This window comes from Trichosurus vulpecula, chromosome 7, assembly GCF_011100635.1.
Source record: "Trichosurus vulpecula isolate mTriVul1 chromosome 7, mTriVul1.pri, whole genome shotgun sequence".
NCBI classification, from domain to species: domain Eukaryota; kingdom Metazoa; phylum Chordata; class Mammalia; order Diprotodontia; family Phalangeridae; genus Trichosurus; species Trichosurus vulpecula.
The window spans coordinates 183,894,590-183,917,219 of NC_050579.1; the positions used below are offsets into that span (position 1 = coordinate 183,894,590).

The 22,630-nt window shown below is 41.2% G+C and overlaps 1 protein-coding gene across 1 annotated transcript in view; it reads left to right on the forward strand.

Annotated features, from left to right (window-relative positions):
• LOC118857173 (gamma-aminobutyric acid receptor subunit rho-2) overlaps positions 1-22,630 on the forward strand; it is a 62,614-nt gene that overhangs the window by 7,981 nt on the left and 32,003 nt on the right. Inside the window, exon 2 of the mRNA XM_036767820.1 lies at positions 6,218-6,324. Coding sequence (XP_036623715.1) covers positions 6,218-6,324 — 107 coding nt within the window. The remainder of the gene's footprint in view (positions 1-6,217; positions 6,325-22,630) is intronic.

Genomic DNA, 22,630 nt, shown 5'->3' on the forward strand with positions numbered 1-22,630 from the left:
TGGAAACCAGTTAAGCCAAATTCTTACTGAAAGAGCATTCTGTTTTCTGAGCAAGAAGCAATTATAAATGAAGGTAAAGTAAAAATGCTCAATCAGTGCTTGGACATGAAGGGCTGTTTGAGAGAGTGAAAAGAGCTCTTGACTTCTAGTTCATAGTCTCATAGAGGTGGCTAAGTGGTGCAGTGGATAGAGCACTGGTCCTGGAGTCAGGAAGACCTGAGTTCAAATGTGACCTCAGGCAGATACTAGCTGTGTTGCCCTGTTCAACTCACTTAACCTCTGTTTTATTGAGTTCTCCTGTCCTGTAAAGTGGAAATAGTAATACCAACTTACATCCCAAGGTTGTTGTGAGGATCAAATGAGATGATACTGAATCGGTTAGCCTAGTGCCTGGCTTGTAGTAGGCACTTTATAAATGCTTATTCCCTTTCCTTCTTTCTTATCTTCCCTCATTAGGGCTCAGGAGTGGGAATCATCTCAGATCTTTTTTCCTCTCCCTCATCCCCCAAGCTTAAGCTTTTGACCAAAGCCAAGTCCCCCTAAAAATGATTTGTTGCTAAAAGAATTTATTTTCACGGGATTCTTGAAGGACAGAACTATCCCAAACAGGCTGGTATGGACGTCCGTGAGCCTCACTGTCCTCATCTGTCAAATGAGGACTATAATACTTGCATTATTTACTTCCAAGGATGGTTGTGAGGAGAGCTCTTTGCGAGGCTTAAAACACGTCAGAAATGGGATCTAGCAAAATCAGAGCAGCAAGCAGCCTGGCATTTGAGGACAGTGGGAGCCTGGCCTCTCGAGAAAAGATTTGGGACTGATCATGAGGTAAAGCACACACGCTCACACATACACACATATATATTTGTTGTTATTTGTTCAGTCACTTAGTCATGTCTGACTCTTTGTAACCCTATGGACCATAGCATTCCAGGCCCTTCTGTCCTCCACTGTCTCCCAAAGTCTGTCCAAGCTTGTGTTCATTGCTTCCATGACACTATCTATCCATCTCATCCTCTTCCTTTTGCCTTCAGTTTTTCCTAACATCAGGGTCTTTTTCAATGAGTCCTGTCTTCTCATTATGTGGCCAAAGTGTTTAAGCTTCAGCTTCAGTGTTTCACCTTCCAGTGAATAGTTTGAATTAATTTTTTAAAGTATTGATTAATTTCACTTCCTCGCTGTTCAAGGGACTTTCAAAAGTCTTCTATAGCACCACAATTCAAAAGTGTTGATTCTGTGGCACTCAGCTTTCCTTACAATCCAACTCTCACAGCCATGTGTTGCTATTGGAAAAACCATGGCTTTGACTATATAGAATTTTGTTGGCAGGGTGATGTCTCTGCTTATTGGTATGCTGTCCAGATTTGCCATAGCTTTCCTCCCGAGAATCAAGTGTCTTTTAATTTCATGACTGCAGTCCCTGTCTTAGTGATCTCTGAGCCCAAGAACATAAAATCTGACACTACTTCCATTTCTTCTCCCTCTAGTTGCCAGGAAGTATTGGGACCAGTGGCTATGGTCTTAGTTTTTTTTTTTTTATGTTAAGCTTCAAGCCAGCATTTACAATTTCCTCTTTCACCCTCATCAAGAGGCTTCTTAGTTCCTCTTCACTTTCTGACATCAGAGTGGTATCATCTACATATCTGAGATTGTTGATTTTTTTCTCCCAGCAAATTAATTCCAGCTTGATTCGTCCAGATTGGCACTTTGTATGATATACTCTGCATAGAAGTTAAATAGGTGGCAATATACAGCCTTGTTGTACTCCTTTTCCAATCTTAAACCAATCTGTTCCATGTTCTAATATACAGGTTTCTCAGGAGACAAGTAAGATGATCTCTTTGAGGACTTGCCACATTTTGTTGTGAGCCACATAGTCGAAGGCTTTAGTGTAGTCAATGAAGCAGAAGCAGATTTTTGTTTGGAACTTCCCTTGCTTTCCCTATAATTCAGCAAACGTTGGCAGTTTGTCTTTAGTTCCTCTGCCTCTTCGAAAACCATCCTGCTCCTCTGGTAATTCTCAGTTCCCATGTTTCTGAAGTCTAGCTTGCAGAATCTTAAGTGTCAACTTGCTGGTGTGTTAAATTAGTGTGGTTGTTGGTAATTTGAACATTCCTTGGCACCACCCTTCCTTCTTTAGAATTGGGATGTAAGCTGATCTTTTCCAATCCAACGGCCACTGTTGAATTTCCAAATTTGCTAACATATTGAATGCAACACGTTAACAGCATCATCTTTTAGGACTTTAAATAGCTCAGCTAGAATTCCATCCTTTCCACTAGCCCTATTGTTAGCAATGCGTTCTAAAGCCCATGACTTCATTTTCCAGGATGCTCTAGAATGGTAGCCATACCATCTTGGTATATAAGATCTTTCTTAAATAGTTCTTCCATGTTCTTGCCACCTCTTCTTAATTTCTTCTAGTTCTGTTAAGTCCATACCATTTCTGTCTTTTGTTGTGGCCATTTTGGCTTGAAATGTTCCCTTAATATCTCTAATTATCTTGAAACAATCTCTTGTTCTTCCCATTCTGTTATTTTCTTCTATTTCTTTGCATTGCTCATTTCAGAAAATTTCTTATCTCTCCTTATTATTCTCTGGAATTCTACATTCAATTGGATACATATTTCCCTTTCTCCTTTCCCTTTTGCTTTCCTTCTTCCTCAATTATTTGTAAAACCTCATCAGACAGCCATTTTGCTTTCTTGTCCTTTTTTTTGGAATTTTTTTATGCTGCCTCCTTGTGCAATATTAAAAACCTATGTCCAGAGTTCTTCAAACACTCCACTACTGGATCTAATCCCTTAAATTTATTCATCTACTTCATATTCATAAGGGATATTATTTAGGTCATGCCTATGTGGTCTGACTATTTTCCTACTTTCTTTGATTTAAGTCTGAATTTTGCAATAAGAAGCACATGGTCTAAGCCACAGTCAGCTCCAGAAGAGCTGAGGTTACCTTTGGCTGCAAAGTATAGAATCATTCTGATTTTTATATTAACCATCTGGTGATGATCATATGTAGAGTTGCCTTTTTGGTTGTTGAAAAGGAGTGTTTGTTATGACCATCGAGTTATCTCGCCAAAACCCTATTAGTCTCTGCCCTGTTTTATTTTGTATTCCAAGGCCAAACTTGCCTGTTATTGCAGTTATCTTTTGATTTCCTACTTTAGCATTGCAATCCCCTATGATGAGTGTGCACCTTTTTTGTGTTATTTCTAGAAGATGTTGTAGGTCTTCATAGAAATGATTAACTTTGGCCAAGAATCTTTGGCATCAGTGTCTAGGGCATAAATTTGTATTACTGTGATGTTGAACAGTTTGCCTTGAATTCAAAAAGATATCATTTTGTCACTCTCAAGATTGTACTCTAGTACTGTTTTTATTGATTATGAGGGCTAGTCTATTCTTCTAAGGGATTCTTGCCCACAGTAGCATATATAGTGATCATCTGAATTAAACTCACTCATTCCTGTCCATTTAAGTTCACTGACACCCAAGATATCAATGTTTAATTTTTCCATTTCCTGTTTGACCACATCCAGCTTATCTTGGTTCATAGACCTTACATTTCAGGTTCCTGTGTAATATTGATCTTTACAGTATTGGACTCTCCTTTTGTCAACAGACACATCCGCATCTGAGCTTCCTTTTGGCTTTGGCCCAACCACTTCATTAGTACTGGAACTACTTGTAGTTGTCCTCTGCTCTTCTGCAGTAATGTATTGTACACCTTCTGACCGGAAGGGGTTATCTCCTGGTGTTATATCTTTTATCATTTTAATGCTATTCGTGGAGTTTTCTTAGCTAAGATACTGGAGTGATTTACCATTTCCTTCTCCAGTGGATCACCTTTTGTCAGAACTCTCCACTATGACTTGTCTGTCTTGGGTAACCATGTATGGCATAGCTTATAGTTTCACTGAGCCATGTAAGCCTCTCCGCCATGACAAGGCAGTGATCCAGGAGGGGTGTGTGTGTGTGTGTGTGTGTTTGTATATATGTACATATGTATGTATATATACATATATATATATGTGTGTGTGTGTGTGTGTGTGTGCGCGCGCGCGCTAGGTGGTACAGTGGGTAGAGTGCTGGGCCTAGGTTCAGGAAGACTCAGCTTCCTTAGTTCAAATCTGGCCTCAGAGACTTACTAGCTATGTGACTCTGGGCAAGCCACTTAGCTCTGGTTGCCTCATCTGTAAAATGAGCTGGAGGAGGAAATGGAAAATCACTCCAGTATCTTTGCCAAGAAAACCACAAATGGGGTCACAAAGAGTTGGACACAACTGAAGAAGGACTGAACAACAACAGCAACAACGTGTGTGTGTGTGTGTGTGTATATATACATATATATGTATATGTATGTATATGTATATATAATGTATATGTATACGTATATGTGTGTATATATGTATATGTATATATGTATACGTATATGTGTGTGTATATGTATACGTATATGTGTGTGTGTGTGTGTGTATATATATATATATATGTATGTATGTATCTATCTTTCACCATGCAAGTATTATTATCCCTCCACCTATTTTATAGAAGAAAAAACTGAAGCTGAAAGAGCTAAGTATTGAAACAGCAACTTACATTCAGGCATTTTTACTCTGAGTCTAATGTCCTTTCCACTATACTACACTGCTTGCAACAACAATGGAGTTTATTGCTATTACACGATTATATTATTTGTATATAGTTACTATATAGACCAGTTTGGAAATAGATCTCATATAAGATGCTCAGAATTGGCTCTGTTTAAGTGGGAGAGAAAAGAAAATGAGATAATGTGTCTAATTTCTAAGTGGATAAGAAGAGCAGGGACTTTGGTCAATGAAGAAAGCATAGCGTAATTAGAAATATACATGTTTATATGACCTTCCATTGTTAATAAATGTTAATATTTATTGTTTAAAATAAAAAGAAAAACAGAGAGAAAAGTCAAGACAAGAGACTAGAAGGAGGTAGTCTAGGAAAAGGAGGAAAAGTGAGAAGGAAGAGAGATGAAAGATCTGTCATCTGATTGAGCAGACAGAGCTTGGCAGTTGGGAGAGCTGGGGCTCTATTCCCAGCTTTGCTGCTAACTAACTGCGTGACCATAGGCAAGTCAATTTTCAGGGTCTGAGTTTGTACATCTGTAAAATGAGGGATTGGGGTCTCCAAGGAACTTCCCTTCCAGCTTTAATGTTTGATGATTCTGTTAGACAATTCTTTCCACAGCTGGATCAGTGCTTAAATTCAAGCTTTAGGTCTATCAGGTAATCTTTGCAATTTCCTTAAGAGTACTACAGAATTTTTGGCTTATGCATCTTTGCTAGTGGCACCCAGGCCTGTTTGTTACCCAGATAACAGAGTGTTTTTGTTAGTCCTATAGGGAGGACATACATGATACTTTGACTGACCACTTAGCACAAAATGACCATCATGTCCTAGAAAGAGAGTAAAACAGGGAACGAGAAAATGGTCACTATTCAATGATAGCTTTTCCTTGAATTTAAAAATAAATTTATTGACGCCTTTCATTTTTACATCTCATTCATTCCTATATATACCACCCTCTCCACTCCCCCCAGGAACTGAACCCTCATTTCTAACAAAGAAAAACAGCTTAAGCAAAAACACCTATTAGAATGACTGCATCTGACAGTATGTGTTACATTTCTGCCCCCATAGTCTCCCACCTCTCTGACAAGAGGCAAGATTGTCTGTATGTTTCATGATCTGTTCTCTAGGACTATAACTGGGTTTGCTCTCTCTTGGCAATTGGGGTTAAGTGACTTACTCAGGGTCACACAGCTATTAATTGTCTGAGGTCTGATTTGAACTCAGGCCCTCCTGACTCCAGGGCTGGTGCTCTATCCACTGCACCACCTAGCTGCCCCCACCTTGACTTTTTAAATTGCAGTGAAGCTTCCTTTGAGTGATCAAATTTCATTTACCTTTCGACTATAACTTTTTGAGTGATGGCAGAGAGTGCAGCACAATCCTGCCCAAGATTATGAACAGGTGGTCTAGATGAGCTCTGCTTAACTCCTCCCAGTCTCCACTGACCCTTCTAAACAGAGATATCATGATAGAAAGAAAAAAAAAAGCTTATCTAAAGGACGTTATGCTACACTATATACTTTCTCACTATCTCATCCAGTTTGTTTGTACTGTGGAATGGTGTCCAATGGAAGAGGTTTTATTTTGTGTCTTTGCAGTCATTTATACAAGAAGACTCATGACATTACTAAATTACAAAAAGGAAAAACCGAACAACTTCTGAGAGTAGATGAGCATGATTTCACCATGAGACCGGCCTTTGGAGGTATGACTTTTTATTCCCTTTATTATCAGTGCATCGTCTCATTAGTTTTGCAGAATCCTTCCCTCTCTTTTCGCCTGTGCTACCAACCGTCTGGATAATGGTAAGAGCAGCTGACGTGTACACGGAGCTTTTAAAGTTTTCAAAGCACTTGACATGCATTATCTCATTTGAGCCTGACAACAGCTCTTTGAGGTAGATGCTGTTATTATCATCCGCATTTCTAGGAAGCAAACAGACTAAGTGAAGCGATAGTGCCTTGTTCGGAATGCCTTGCACGTAGTCAGGGGGTGGGTTGGAAAATAACAGGCTCCTCTCAAGCTTGGGGAGAATCTTGGGCTGTGAACCTTTTCAATAGAGTGGAAGCCCGCGAAAGGCCAGGGATTTCTTTTTTGGCCTTGTTTGTCTAGGGACTAGTATGGTACTTTTCACATAATGGGAGTTTATTGAAGGCTTATCAGATTGAATTGCATTGAAGGACAAGTAGTACGTGCCTTTTCTCTCTCTGGGGGTGAGGTGTTAACAGAAGTGTGCTAGAGCTAGCTCAGAAAGGGGCTGGGAGAACCAACTGCTAGATTTTCAGTGAGAACATTTATACCTTGGAAATCGGCAGACTACAAATGAGGGCTTGATTATCATTTTGTTGATTTTCTAGACTTGAGAAAGTGATGAAGGAAATGTTTAATAATGCAGATTAAACTTTCCTGTGTAGGGCTACTTATTAAAGATTTACTATCACGCCCCGAAAGTGTGTCGAAGTGGGTCAAGCCAACAACTCAACGTGAATAGTATTTGGCTGCCACATAGGATGATCGATTATGAGTCAGGACAGAGCTCAGGACCTCCTGGACTGGTTTATGGACTCTGATCCACTGCTTTTGTTGTAAGATTAGGCCTGGTGGTTTTGAGACCATCATGACAGTTTCTCCTTAAGGGAAGCTGTAGCTTATATGCATGGAATCTATTGTTATAAGATTAAGCCTAAAAAAAAGGATTAGGCCTGATAGTTTTGAGGCCATCATGACAGTCTCCCTTAAGAGAGGCTGTGAGCTTATAGAACTTATTCATGGAAAAATGCTAGCAATAACATTTTTGAAGGTTAGTAAAACTGTGTCCCCCAATTAATATTTTGTCTGCCTCTTGCTTGTTTTTCTCCCTGATAACAAACCCTCAAAATAATATTTTGCCCTGAACTCTGGTACTCAATTTGGCCAGCTCCAGGGAGGCCTTCCAAAATCATAGAATAAGAACCTCGCTCTCAGAAGGGCACTTTGGAGCACATCCTCCCCTCAGGCAGGAGTACCCCTTCCCAATAGATTTTTCTCCTCCCCTCCAACAGGAATATACCTTCTTATTGGAGTACCTCCTTTCTGCTGAATGGATCTATGTCTAAGTGCACCCCAGTGCAGTGCTGCCCTTACATGAGTTAAATTCTATGTTAGTGTGTCTGCCTGAGTTGTGTATCAGACCCCCTTTTCCTCTCTCCCCTTCTCCCTCTTCCCCATTGCTTGCACTAGCTCTGTGTTGAATTGACTCCCATTAATTTACGTTATTCTCAGCACCCGAATTCATTAAGGGGTTGTTTTCCCAGAAGTCTTTGTCAGGCCCATAGGCCTTTCTTTAGATCTAAACTGGGTACCCAAATAAGAACTTAACCTATTGACAGTCACGTCTAAACTGAGGGAGTATGACACTGTGAATCCGGCTGTAGAAAGCAAAAGTCAGTAGGAGAACCCTATGTCCTCCCATATATGATTATATTAAGTTGATTAGAGTGATTTTAGATGCTGCACAGATATCAGAAGCAACTCAAACATATACAAATCTGATGGAATTGCTTATAAATATGTCATTGGCTTTTTCTAATTTTATTTTTTTATAACAACTTGACAAATATCAACAAACCTGAACGTTTCCACAAGAAAGAAAAACAAGAAAAGAGGATTATATATGAAACTGTGAATCTCTATTATGTACTCCTTGGTTTTTTAAAAAATGTATATACTAAAATGAACATGGTACCAAAATTACCCTCCTTGTCTGTGTCCCTTTCTGAACTTTTTTCTGTTCTCTTGTGTATTTTAAACATGTTTCATTGACATTTTAAAAAATCTTAATCGATAACCCCCTACTATATCCCATAGCTATGTCCAACAAAAATGAAGACCCTCCCTTGTATTTCCCAGCATAACAAATGTATACAGCAAATACTATTTTTGCCTTCCTTTGTATCCCTAGTGCTTTATGCGGTGCCTGGCACACAATGGGTGCTTTAAAAGTCCTTCTTGATCTGACTTGTTGACTTACTCTAAAAGATGCTTCCCACCTCTTGGCACAAAGATGATGGATTGTAGGTGCAGACCTGGCTCCAGATGTTATTGCCAATGTATGATCTGTTGTATGATCTGGGACCTGTGTGACTTTTACATTCATTCTTTTTTTTTTTTTTTGAGGGATCTCTAAATTTCTGATAGTGGTTGGAGTTTGTTTTTTTTTTTTTTTAATTTGTCTTTCCAGCTTTAGTTTCTATGGGGCCTGGCTCTACTCTCTGTTGAGCTTTGAGTGAGGTGGTTGGTCCTGCTTGCTCTTACCCTAAGTCCTTTGGGTTTTTCGGTTGACTCTCACCTCCTGGGATCTTTGAGGTGCAGAGTATTGGATCTTCTGAACCCTCTTTGGCATCCCAAGACACAGTATCATGGACCTCCTCAGAGTCATTAGGTGGAGAGTGGCCAGGTCTGAGATGTGTAATATGCTGCTCCCTGGGGCTTTCAGACCATCCTAGGACTATCTCAGGGAGTTGTTCTTGCTGCCTCTGCACACAGAGCCTTGCTGGCTCTCTCATATCCGTGGTCCTCCCTACTGGTGCGTTCTCTTTCTTATTGCTCGTAGGCTTCTGGCTGACCCTCTTGTATGGTTCTGGGGTGGAAGAAGTCATTTACTTTACTTTTCTCATTGGATTTCTTGATCTGTCTGGCATGAACGTCAAGGCTTTGCTGGAGTAGGCATGTGGGAATTACCGGTTTGTCTCCTGTTCGGGCAGCTGTCTTGGCTGGAAGCCATTGTGGTTATTTCTAAACTCTAAAAACCATATACATCTGAACACAGAGCCTTTAGAATGAGCAGGAGAAGGGTTAGAGAGAAGATCCATGAATCTTATTACCAAAAGGAATGGCAGGAGAAACAAAGAAGATATTACCTTCCCCAGCTGTCGACCTCATTTTTATCAGAAAAGGAACTAACAAAAATGTGGTCTTGAACTGAGAAATTTCCTGAGTTATGCAAAGGTAGAATGGTCTTCCTGAAGAAGGTAGATTTCCCTTCCCTGAAGGCATGACCACTTGGCAGGTAGCTTTCAGAGAGGATTCTTTTGGGGGGGGAGGGCACGGCAAGGCAATTGAGGTTAAGTGACATGCTCAGGGTCACATAGCTAGTATCATGTCTGAGTCTGGATTTGAACTCAGGCCCTCCTGACTCTAGGGCTGGTGCTCTACCCACTGCACCAACTAGCTGCCCCTAGAAAGGACTCTTTTTACGGCTCTGCATTGGACCAGATGGCTGCTCAGATCTCTTCTGCGTCTGAAATTCTTTCATTCTGATTTTTGTAGTCAAGGCATGATGGTTAGCCTTCTAAGTGGGAATGTAATGTAAATGGTGAGAGTAGATGGGAAATAGAGGCCCCCACAATCCCTTCCTTTTGAAGTCTACTGGACTAGCTGGAAACATTTCTTCAATTGGTCTGGGGAGCTGAACATTCATTCATTCACTTGTTCAGGGAATGTTTATTGATGTCCTGTGTATGGTGCTAAAGTACTGAGGTGGATAAAGAGAGGAGTAAGACTCCTCCCTGTCCTCAAGAGGCTTACGTTTTATACGTGTGATTCATGAGCTTTCTGGGTCATAGACAGGTCTGTAACTGCCATCAGCTCCTGAAAGATGGACTGTTGTATAAACTGAGCGATAGACTATTTTTTTCCCTTTAATTTTCCTAGAGAATCCAGAACTTTCTCCTCAAAAACTCAAGGAAGTGATACAAAATCATGTTCATTTTCATATGCTCATGGCACAAGCAGAGCTTATCATATGCAGAGTGGCACAGTGGAGAGAGTGCTGGGCTTGGAGTCAGGAGGACCTGAGTTCAAATGTGGCTAGATATCTACTAGCTACATGACCCTGGGCAAGTCACTTGACCCTGTTTGCTTCAGTTTCCTCACCTGTAAAATGAGTTGGAGAAGGAAATGGCAAACCACTCTGCCAAGAAAACCCCAAATGGGGTCATGAAGAGTCAGACATGACTGAAATGACTGAACAACAACAAAGCTGACAAAAATATCAAAACCTTAAGCGAAATTAACCTCTGGCACTAGAATATTTTTTCAAGGGGCACATTCCCAGATCATAAGAAGGGTTGGTTTGAGGTCATTTTAACCCAACCTTACTATTTAAAAGAGGAGGAAATTGAAACGGAGAAGTTAAATGACTTGTTTAAGATCACAAAGTGATGAAGCCAGTATTTCAACTTAAGACCACTGACCTTATTCATAATAACAATACTAACATTTATATAGTTTGCAGAGTGCTTTTACAAATATTTTCTCATTTGATCCTCAGAACAACCCTGAGAGGTTGGTACTGTTACTATCTCCTCTCTACAGATGGGAAAACTGAGGCATAGTGCACTTAAGTAACTTGCCCAGGGTCACATTCCTAGTAAGTAGGTGAGGCCAGATGTGAACTTAGGTCTTTTTGACTGCTGATCTAGTGCTCTATCCACAGCATCCACGTAGCTGCTTCTAATTTAAGTAATCTAAGATTATTTGGCAATATTAATATGTGCAGATTATGAGAACATTTCAGTTTGTTTCCTCATCCTCAGGCACCTATCAGAGCATTTCGGCTGAGTCTTTGAATAAGCTGCTTTAGATAATACTTAAAATAGCCCTATCTCCTTTAGGAGGAAGTTAGATTTTCAAATGCTTGTACTCAGGCTGTTCCTGTTGGGCACTGTTAGTTATCAGCCCCCGCAGACAGCAGGGTGGAGGGGAGGATCTAGGTCTTTCTTTGGGTCCTCTAGGGCAGGGGTGGGGAACCTGCCTAGCTATGGAAAGCTCTCACTGCCCATGTTACTGCATGGCCATTCTATGGATTTTGTTCATATGACTTCCTAGTCATTTCTGGTTGGGTCCTCTATTTTCTCCTCCTTTCCTAATCAGTCAGTAAGCATTTATTAAGCATCAGCCATGCTCCACGCATTGTGCTAGTGCTGGGGATACAAAGAAAGGTAGAAAACAGCCAGCTCCTGCCCTCACGGAGCTCACAATCTAGTCTAACCATTTCTGAATCATACAGCCTAGTAAGAGCATCTTGCCAAGCCTCAACAATCATCACCTAAGGAATTTCCAAGACTGAGCTCACTGTAATTGTTGGAAGCATGGATAAAGTCATCCTTAAGTTATGGCTATTTGGTTTTTGTTTTTGGCAAGGTAATAGGGGTTAAATGACTTGCCCAGAGTCACACAGCTAGTAAGTATCGAGTGTCTGAAGCCAAATTTGAACTCAGGTCCTCCTGACTCCTGGGCCAGTGCTCTATCCACTGTGCCACCTAGCTGCCCCCTAATGTCTTCTTAAAAATATTTTTATTGATATCCTATTTTCCCGTCACTTACATTTAGTACTTTATTTCTCCCCTCCCCCCTTTCCCAGAGAGCCATCCTTTATAATTAAAAAAAAAAGTTCTGAAAAACTAACCAACATATACCTCAAAGCCAAGCATTATATGTGATGTTCCACAGCCACGGTCTCCCTTCTCTCTAAAGAAACTGGGGGCAGAATGGTCAAACCTGTACAAAAACTTAGATTAACAAGCGATCAGTAAATAATAGTGAGGCATTTTTTCACAAGGAATTGCAATCTGGAACAACGCACTGTCTTACTCAGACAGGGATGTTCAGAGAGGGAAATTATAAACATAGGTTATACACATTCAGGAGGGGAGGCTAAGTAGATAGCTAGAACAAGGGGTGGGTCATAAGTCATTTCTTGTAGGGTGATAGCAGCTAGGTGGCACAGTGGATAGGAATCAGGAAGACTCATCTTGTTGAGTTCAAATCTGGCCTCAGATACTTCCTACCTGTGTGACCCTGGGCAAGTCACTTAACCCTATTTGCCTCCGTTCTTCATCTGTAAAAGGAACTGGAGAAGGAGATGGTAAACCATTCCAGTATCTTTGCCAAGAAAACTCCAAAGTACGGTCACAGAGAGTCCGACAGGACTGAAACCACTCAACAACAACCAACCAAACAAACAATAGCACCTTTCTGGAAAACTACAGTATCAGTTTAAGTCACTTCTAGCCCATAGGGACAGGCCACCGATCAGGCCCCAACCTGCAGAGTCAACAGACTAGCCAAATTGTAAGAAGGGAGGGGTTACAGAAGTGTCCTAGGAACTCTCTCTGAAACAGAAACTGCTGGTCACAACAGAGACTCCCAGGAGTTCACTTTGGGAATGGGGGCAATGACTAGAAACTGCTGGTCAGAGCAGGGCAGGGGCCTGGAGTGTCCTAGGGGTTGACGGTGTCTTCTCACATTTCCTCTTTGAGGCTAAGCTGAACATTGTAATTTTGCAGTATGCAGTTTTGATTGTTTTGTTGCTCTTTCCATCTGCATTGCTGTAGTTGCTGTGTATGTTATTTTCTTGACTCTACTTACTACATTCTGTGTCAGTTCATGGAGATCTTTCCATGCTTTTCTGTGCTCATCATATCCATCATTTCTTCCAGCACCTTAATGTTCCATTATATCAATGTACCACAATGTATTTAGCCGTTCCCCAGTCAATGGGTGTTTACTTTGCTTCCAGTTTTTGCTGCTCCAAAATATGCTACCATAGATATCCTGCTGTATAGATGAACTCTCAAGATCCTTTCCATCTCTGAGTCTATGAGCTATTTTCGATACCCTTTGGGATTGTTTTTGTGACATCTTTTCCCCTTTCAAAGCTGCCCTTGATGCTCATCTCAAACAAACTTGATCCATGTAAAAATATTTGGGGTGGGGGATAATGAAATAGATCCCGTACTCTCCCTGCCCCCCCCCCATTCTGGGACATTTTGAACCACTGTCTCATTTAGTAATGTTCAGGCCTTAGACTGGAAGGAAAGAGATTTAGGGTCCAGAGACTGGGTTCAAGTCCTAGCTTGGCATTTCTAGGTGTGTGACCTTGGGGTAGGTCCCTTAATCTCTCTTAGCCTTAATTTTTCTTCTGTAAAATTGAGATTTTGTGTATTTATGTATATACATGAATACATATGTTCACATATATACATATAAATATGCATAGTCAAGCAAAACAAATTTCTTCATGGGCCATGTCCACAAACCATATGTGTCATTCTATATCCTAAGTCTATCACCCCTCTGTCAGGAGATGGGCAGCATGATTAAGTAATCATTTCCAAAGCTTATTAATGTTGTGCTCCTTGGTACCCTGTGACCATGAGCAGATAAACTTGAGCAATGGTTCTGCAGAGGAACTGTGAGTTAATTTGGATGTATTCTGTACCCTGATGTTGGGAAAGACTGAAGGCAAAAGGAAAAGGGGATGGCAGAGGACGAGATGGATAGATGGTATTGCAGAAACGATGAACATGAACAACTTGGATGGACTTCAAGAGATAGTTTCATCTTGCTGGGGATAGAAGGACCTGGCGTGCCATGGTCTGTGGGGTCACAAAGAGTTGGACTCAACCAAACGACTGAACCACAGCAGCTCCTCTTTCCTTGTTCCCATCCATTTTCTGTTTCCTTCAGAGAGTTTCCCCTGTGTAATGACCTTTAAGTAGTAGTTGATGGAGGAATTTGACTAAGCAGCTGAAGACCCCTTGGATAACCCTTTTAGTTTAGAGAGAGAGACAGGATTAAAACTCTAGCAGCTTCCTAATGATCCCATGGATTAGTGAAACTGGAAATCTCTTGACATCTTTCTGTGACTAAACAGCCGCTGTCTCATTCAGCTACATACACTGCTTTTAAGAACAGTGTGTGCAGTGTGTGTGTGTGTGTGTGTGTGTGTGTGTGTGTGTGTGTGTGTGTTTTCCATTTGTCCTTAGAATTCGGCAGAAGCTCCAGATCTCTGGGGCTTTTGCTTTCCTGGTATTATTCTTATAGGATTCTCTTTGGTTTTCATACCCAGTTACCTATCTGCCACTTCCTTTGCTTCCTCTTTAATCATCAGAATCACATACAAAATAGTACTTTTCCTTCTTGGATCCTCCAACCTCTGAAGGATGGAACTGTCAACAAAGCAAGCGTGATTTTACCAGAGAAGGAGCTCTAGCAGACATCCAGATAGTTGAAGTTGCTGATGCCTATTTTCTCCTGTCTCTATACCAGGTTTTTAGTCCATTTCCAGAATTTATCATTCATTTCTACCTTGTACTTCCTTCTTCCCTCCCTCTCTTCTTCTTTTCCTTTCTCCTTCCCTTCCTCCTTTCATTCCTCCTGTTTCCTTCCTTCTCTTCCTCCTTCCCTCCTCCCTTCTTCCCTCCCTCCTTTCTTTCCTCCTTTCCCCATCCTTTCCTTCCTCCCTTCTTCCCTCCCCCCTTCCTCTTCCTTCCTTCTTCATTCTTTCCTAGATGCCTAGGCAGACTGTTGTATTGTGAGTCATCATGGCATAGTAGAAAAAGCACTGGATTTTTGAGTTAGAGAATTTAGGTTTAAATCTCAACTCTGCTATTTACTATCTGTGAGATCTTAGGTAGACTTTAATCTTTTGGATCCTCAGTTTCCTTGTTTTTAAAAGGGAAGAAAAGAACTTGTATTACAGCTCTCAGAGAGTTGTTGTGAAGAGCAAAGGGGATAGGGTTTATAAAGGTCATTGTAAAATACCACATAAAAAAGAGTTATTATTACCACTCCTGAAATATAATTTGTTTTTCTTTCCCCATTGATTCTCACTCAAATGTTTCCCATCATATAGACCCTGTCCAGCTTGTACACTCCTCAAAAGAGCACGTATTTTTGATATGCAACGACACTCCATCATCCTTTTTGGTCTAATGTGTTTTTTTCAGAGTGCATTATTACCTTTTCAAACTCCAGTCATGTGTCACATCCTATTCAATGTCAGTGATAAGTATGAGGTAAAACTGACCTTCATGTTTTAAGATCTTTAGCTCAATGTCATGTATTACATATACTTTGTACATTTGCGTGTAGACATCTGAGGCCATGAGCAAAGTTAGTATTCCTGATTTAGGACTTTGTCTCTTGTGAATTACTGGGTGTCTCCTTCATTTTTAGTTTAAGGCCCTTTTTTTATCAGGTATACAAGTCTTTAGGCAAATATAGTCCTCTTGGCCCTTGTGAGGCACTTTCTAAACCTGGCTATAAGACCATTATTTCTATTCTTTCAGCCCTTGTCTATAATTCCAAATTACATTCTCTGATACCATCTTATTAACTAGATGTTTACTTCCTTGAACAAGACACTCTACCTCCTGCCTCTGGGCGTCTTCACTGAGTGTCCTTGATGCTCTCCCTCCTCATCTCCATCTCCTAACTTTCCTTGCTTCCTTCAAATTTCAACTAAAATCTCACCTTCTCCAGGAAGCCTTTCCCAGTGCCTCTTAATTCTAGTACCTTTACTGTAAGATTATTTCCAGTTTATCCTGTAATATATCTTGTTTGTGTATAGTTGCTTGCATGTTGTCTCCTTCACTAAACTGTGGGCTCCTTGAGAACAGGGATTGTTTTTCATCTTTCTTTGTATCCCCAATATTTGGCCCAGTGCCTGGCATATAGTAGGCACTAAATATTTATTGACTGACTTCTCATGTCTCATTTTCACTTTTGAAGCTCACAGCAGAAATTTTGGAAACACTATCTGTGTCCTTAAAACCTTTAGTTTCTTGTCCAAGACTTCATCTGTAGAAGTGCCTTTCTAGGTTCCTTTTGGTGGTTTCATTTATCCCCATATGAATCACCAGAAGCTGGTAGTCATCACTAAGTAAGTTTGCCAAGCCTGAGAAGGTTCTCTGCAATTTCTCAGATACATTCCATAGGCAGCATATCCCCCTATTATTTATGGCAGGCTGACATATGGTTGCATTTAGTACCCCAAGCACCACAACTTGCTGCTTTTTTCAGTAATCAGTACTGTGTATTTCCTCATCTCACAGAACCTGTGAATCGTCATTATCATTCAGTTAATGAATGAATGAAAACAATTTGTTAAGGTTTTACAATGTAATGATGGGGTGATGGGGCCTGGAGCCCTAAAAGGAAAGGACTGTGTCTTTGCAAGTAGCCCAGTCCCTGAACTCCCCACATATTTCAGCAGCCTAGAGCACTGGTGTTTCACCTGAGGCATCTGGCCCATCCCAGCCCACTAAGATACTCAATAGTCCTTTTAATAGTCCTTTCACTGTGTCTCTTTCATCCCAGCCCAGACCACTTAATTCCTTTTCCTGTGGCACCTGGGCCACCCCAAGCTACTTACCACTCTTTAATCCCATCCAAATCTTCTCACACTTTTTTAAGTATCAGTTTCACACTCATTAAATTGCAGGTTCACTTGGAATCTAGCCCACTCCTATTGGCATTACAATAAATCTTGCTACCTTAACTGAAGAAAGGCTTGAGTGCTTGAATTATTTCCAGGCAGACTCACCCTGTACCCTGACTTTTGGGGTTCCCAGCATCCCAAACTGCAGTAGTATCAATCACTATGCTAAACACTAGGGGTACAAATAGAAAAAGTGAAATAGTCCTTCCTCTTATGGAACTCACTGCTCTACTTGGGAGAGAAAACACATAAAAGAAAGGTCAGCTGCAGGGCAGAGGCTTGGAAGTTCTAAGTGTACAGAAGCAGGGTGGATGGCAAGGCCCAGAAGGGTTATATAGGTTATATAAGTAGGTCAGATGACAGTGCTGAGGGTCTGCAGGCTGAATTATAGGGCAGAGGGTAAGGCATAGTGGTCCTCAGTTGCACCATAAGGAATAGATTTGGTGACTCCTATCTCATCTAAGTAGTATGAGCAGCCAAACATTATAGTTAATAATAATAAAAAAGTAATAATAGCTAGCATATATTTAGCACACACTGTGTGCTAGCCACTTTACAAATATTATCTCATTTGTAACCTTGGAAGGTGGGTGCTATTATTATCCCCATTTTATAGCTGAGCAAACTGAGGCAAACCAAAGTTAAATGGCTTGCCCAGGGTCATACAATTTCTAAGTGTTTGAAATCTGATTTGAATTCAGGTCTCTCTGACTTCAGGGTCAGTGGCTTTATCTACCAGGACACCTAGCTGCCTCATAGTTGAATTCTGGGTGGCTAGGGTTAGGGAGCAGAGAAAGGAGAAGGCAAGGAGGAAGAGGTCCCAACAGTGGTAGAGGGTTTTGCTGGCTTGGGGGGCTGGAAGTCCCTTCCTCCACAAGGAGGATCTAGGAGTAAGCCTCAAAAAGAAACAAATATGACAGAAAAAAAACAAACAAACACAAAAAGGTACCTGGGGTTATCCCATTCCCTAGTGCTGAGAGAATTGAGAAATTGGGCATGCACTTTGGATAGGGTGTCCATCCTTGTCTTCTATGCTTCAGAAGCTGAGCCCAGGTCTATGGCCTCAAACATAAACCACTGGACCGAGAACCTGAGAGTGTCAGGTTGAGTACAAGACGGTGAGCACTTGTCTGACCTACTGGGATCTGGGAAGTCAGGCCCAAAAAGCACCTTCAAAATGCTTGGAGAGCAAGAAGGGGATTGGGAGAGGAGGAGGCTTACATATCTTCCAGTCTTGGCTTTAGAAGAACTTGAGATTAGCAGTATTCCCGGTCAGGGAACCAAAATGATGAGGTTAAAGAAAAATGATGATGTTAGGGAACCATAGGTTTTTAGGGGTGCTCAAGACCCCAAAATACCTACACACTGGGTCCTGCCAAAAGAATTTGACTCAAGCCTTCTCAGCCAAGGAAAAAGACAGTTTACTAAAGATTCACTATATGGGTTGTCTTAAGAAATCTTACTCTTTGTGATGCTTGTTTTCACAAGTGGGCCAGACTGAATCTGAGCTAGATTGAATTTGAGCTAGATTGAACCTGAGCTAGATTGAGCTAAATTGAATCTGAGCGCTTCCATGGAAGCAAGATGAGACTTATATACAGAAAGATTGTGGAAGGGATTGAGGGGTGGTCTCCAGTAGTCTGGGATGACTAGAGGAGGGGTTTAGGGAGGGTCTTGAGGAGAAATCTAAGGAGGAGCTTGATGGGACTGGGATGAGGTCAGACTCCAGGAACCAAGAGAATGGCATTAAGGGTGGGAAGTAGCTGAAGGCATGGATATTGATAGTATCAAGGGTGGGCAGTAGCTGGACAAAGGGCAAGGCTAGTAGAGATTTGGGTCTAATGATAATGTGAAGTTATAACCTCAGACCAAAGCTGAATCAAGTAGGAAGATTCAAGGGGAGTTCAAGGGGGTTCCCACAGTCTAAACTCCATCAGGTTCAGTGAATGGTAAGAAACTAATTTATTCTTAGTATCTAGCTAAACATCTTCCCTCTATGGGAAGAACCCCAAATCTGCTATAGCCCTAAAGGTTCAATGTTCTTCTTTTTTCCCTTCCTTCTCAGTGATATGTTTTTTCTGTGTTCCAACAAACATGGATTTGTTTTCTTATTTGCCTCCTCAGATTTGTTTTACTCTTTAACTCTTAAAGCAATTTATTTCTTCAAGGAACATTTCATTTTCCTGGATAAGCATTCATTTCTCCACCCCTTTTACATTCTCCTCTGGTAGAGAGACAAACCTGCGTTTTTGGTATGTTGTGCTGCTTCTTGGCAGTGGCAGAAACACAAATAAGGGGTGTCCCAAAGGTCTTAGTGTAATTTTGAACCTTAATAGCTTAAAACAGCACTAAGACTTTTGGGGCAACCTACAGAGTACACTCTCTGAACATCATTGCAACATTAGCCTTCCCCCTCCCCTCTACCCCCATACCTAGTAAAATTAAGACTAAGTTTTCTGTGGCCCTTGCTGCTAATGCTGAGGCAAATACTTGTTCATTGTGGGGTGGGGATGGGGAGCCTGGCACAGGGGGTTTCTTTCCCATCTTTGTTCTTGGGTTTTCCCTTGGGCTCTCTCCCTAAGGCTTTCCTGAGCTATTTGTCACTCTTTCCCCCAAGGTCCAACTTGAGAAGCAATTAGCAGATGTCTAGCCTTCTCTGAAAGTCTTCTGAGATGTAAAGTAATTTGCCCAAAGCCACAATCTAGTAAACAGCTTTATCTTTTCACTGGGCATGGCCCAGGCCTGCATTAAAACAGGCATTTCTGCTTGCTGGTATGAGCACTATGAGTTGTATTTCTTTGTATCCTCTGCTGTGACTAGCACAATGCTAGGTATGTAGCAGGTACTCAATTTCTGTTAATAACTAGTATAAAAGGAGCCCTGGGGCAGGTAGGGGGTGCAGTGGATAGAGCCATTGGCTCTAGAGTCAGGAAGATACATCTTCCTGAGTTCAAATCTAACCTTGGACACTTACTACCTGTGTGACCCTGGGCAAGTCATTTAATTCTATTTGCCTCAGTTTCTTCATCTGTAAAATGATTTGGAGAAGGGAATGGCAACCTACTCCAGTACCTTTGCCAAGAAAAGCCCAAAAGGGCTCACAAAGAGGTAGACATGACTGAAATAACTGAATAACAACAAAACAAGAGCCCTGGCATTGGAGTTACAGAATCCAAGTGAAAATCTCAGTTTTTCTGCATATTTATAGGACATTGGACAAATTCCTCCACCTTTCTGGGCCTTAGTTTCCTTATCTGTAAAACGAAGGGAATAAACTAGGTGACCTGTAAGACCCTGTTTCTAGCTGTACATCTGTGGTTCTATGAAATGTGTTCAAAACCTACTGTCTTCTGTAGTGTCATGTTCCTGGACTCTGCCAAAGCAATTCACTTCTTTATTCCTCGTGGAGCATGAGGAATAATCAAGGAGTTCTGACTTTGCATCTAATATTTGGTTGGGTTTTCGTGACAAGCCTAATACTCTCTTGACTTTGAGAAGCCTAAGCCTGTATTTAAAATTCATTCTTTGTCACTGCTTGTTGGGTGTCTAGGATGTCCAGAGGTGACAGTACATATATCCCTAAGATCCAAGGCTGCTCTGGGCTTCTCGATCTTTCGTCTTAGCGCTCCTGGGGAGATATTTGAGCTCCTAAACATCCTTGAGTTGGACGCCAAGTTTCATGTTCTTTGAATAATTAAAATAGAGGACTTGTTGCAGTCTCTTATGCACTTGATTCCTCATTTTCTTCATCATTGTTATCTTGTGCCCTTTCTTCCATGAGTATTTTGTTGCATCACTGGATCTTCTGGGCCTTAAAGACAGACTTTGTCTTCTCTTTTATACCATTGAGAAGATTGAGTGTTCCTATAGGGGTGGCTAGGTGGCACAGTGGATAGTGCACCAGCCTTTAAGTTAGGAGGACCTGAGTTCAAATGTGGCCTCAGACACTTGATACTTACTAGCTGTGAAAGTCATGTAACCTCTGATTGCCCTCTCTCCCAAAAAAGATTGATCCTGTATCATTTTCTTGTTGATCCTATTTACAATTAATTAATTTTGATCTACCATTGCTTAAGTCGTGGTTTTTTGTCTCTGAATTTAGTTCGGAATTCAGCTAGCCTGAGATGAGTTAAGTTTAAAAATCTAGTTCTTCTTGCCTCAAGGAATTCTGCTAACCTTGGGGAATGTGTATGAAAGAAAGGGACTAAGGCCCCATATCTTTACTCTGCCAAGTTGTCCTTCAAGTATGTCTGGTTTGGTATCCAAAAGTCAGGTGTGCTCTCACCTGGACTCAAATAATGAGCACTTCTCAGTCTCTTGAAAGAAAAAGAGGGGTCATTGCTAGCCCCCATTACCAAACTTACAACCAATCATGTCGTTCCCTGCACCTCAGCTTTGTAACCAGTCATGTTGTACTAAATCCCATGATGTCATCTACCCTATTCTGTTCTTTGTTTTATACTCCCCAAAACCTATATAAGGGGAACTGTCTTTGGTATAAATGGAGGTGAGCCATTGACCCATTTATTGACATGTAGCATGCCCCTGCTATTAAATGTTATCTTGTGCAGAGATCTGCCTCAGTCTACCCTTTTGTTCAATTCCAGTTGTAACACCATCAAAGATTATACCATCATAGATTTAGATCTAGAAGGGATCTTTCTACAACATCACAATGCCTATTTTTTTTTGGAGAGGAACCAAGAAAAGGGGCATCAGCCCTTATGCCCAGAGCCTAACAGGAAAATTTAGCCTAAGTATGTCTATGTGGGACTCAGTTTCCTCATTTGTAAAGTGAGGGGCTCAGACTAGTCCAAATCTTATTATGATCTTGTGAGCTTCTCTTTGGTTTGGGAAGAAGAATGTCCTTGCTCTAGGCTTATACATCTATTCTCTTATCTTCATTTTAAGGGAAACAGTAGTAGGTAGCAAGTCTGGTCATAGACAGAAAGGGGCAAATAAATTAGGACAGACTTCACACAAAGTATGAACAACTTCTGTAGTCTCTGTTACTCGTGTATATCTCTGTCCCTTGTTCATAAAGAATATGGCTGCCAGCACGATGTGATGAAAAGAACATTGGATTTGGAGTCTGAGGACCTGGATTCAAATCCTGGTGTGACCTTGGACAAATTGTGTAATTTTGTGGTGCAGTAGATAGATCGCCAGGGCCGGAGTCAGGAAGACCTGAGTTTAAATCTGGCCTTAGACACCAGCTATGTGAACCTGGACAAGTCACTTAACCCTGTTTACTTCAGTTTCCTCATCTGTACAATGAGCTGGAGAAGGAAATGCAAACCACCCCAGTGTCCTTGCCAAGAAAACCTCAAATGAGGTCATGGAAAGTTGTACACAACTGAAAACGACTGAACAACACACACGCCCACAGAAGATCCCTTCTGACTCTAAATAAGAAAATATTTGTAAGGCCCTTAGCACAGTGCCTGGAACATAGTAGGTGCTTAATAAATGCTTATTCCTTTCCCTCCTCCCCCATGATCTTGGAAACACACACAGCAGCACCTTTAAGGAATAATTTAATAAAATAAGGGCAATGTCAATTTAATATTTTTTTGGTGGCTATCTGGGTTAAGTGACTTGCCCATGGTCACAAGCTAGTGTTTGAGGTTGTGTTTGAACTCAGGTCTCCAGTTGCTCTGTCCACTGCTCCACCTAGCTGCCCTGGGCAATATCAATTTTGATGGTGTGGGTGACTATGTTTATCATATCTATTCGGACCCAGAAC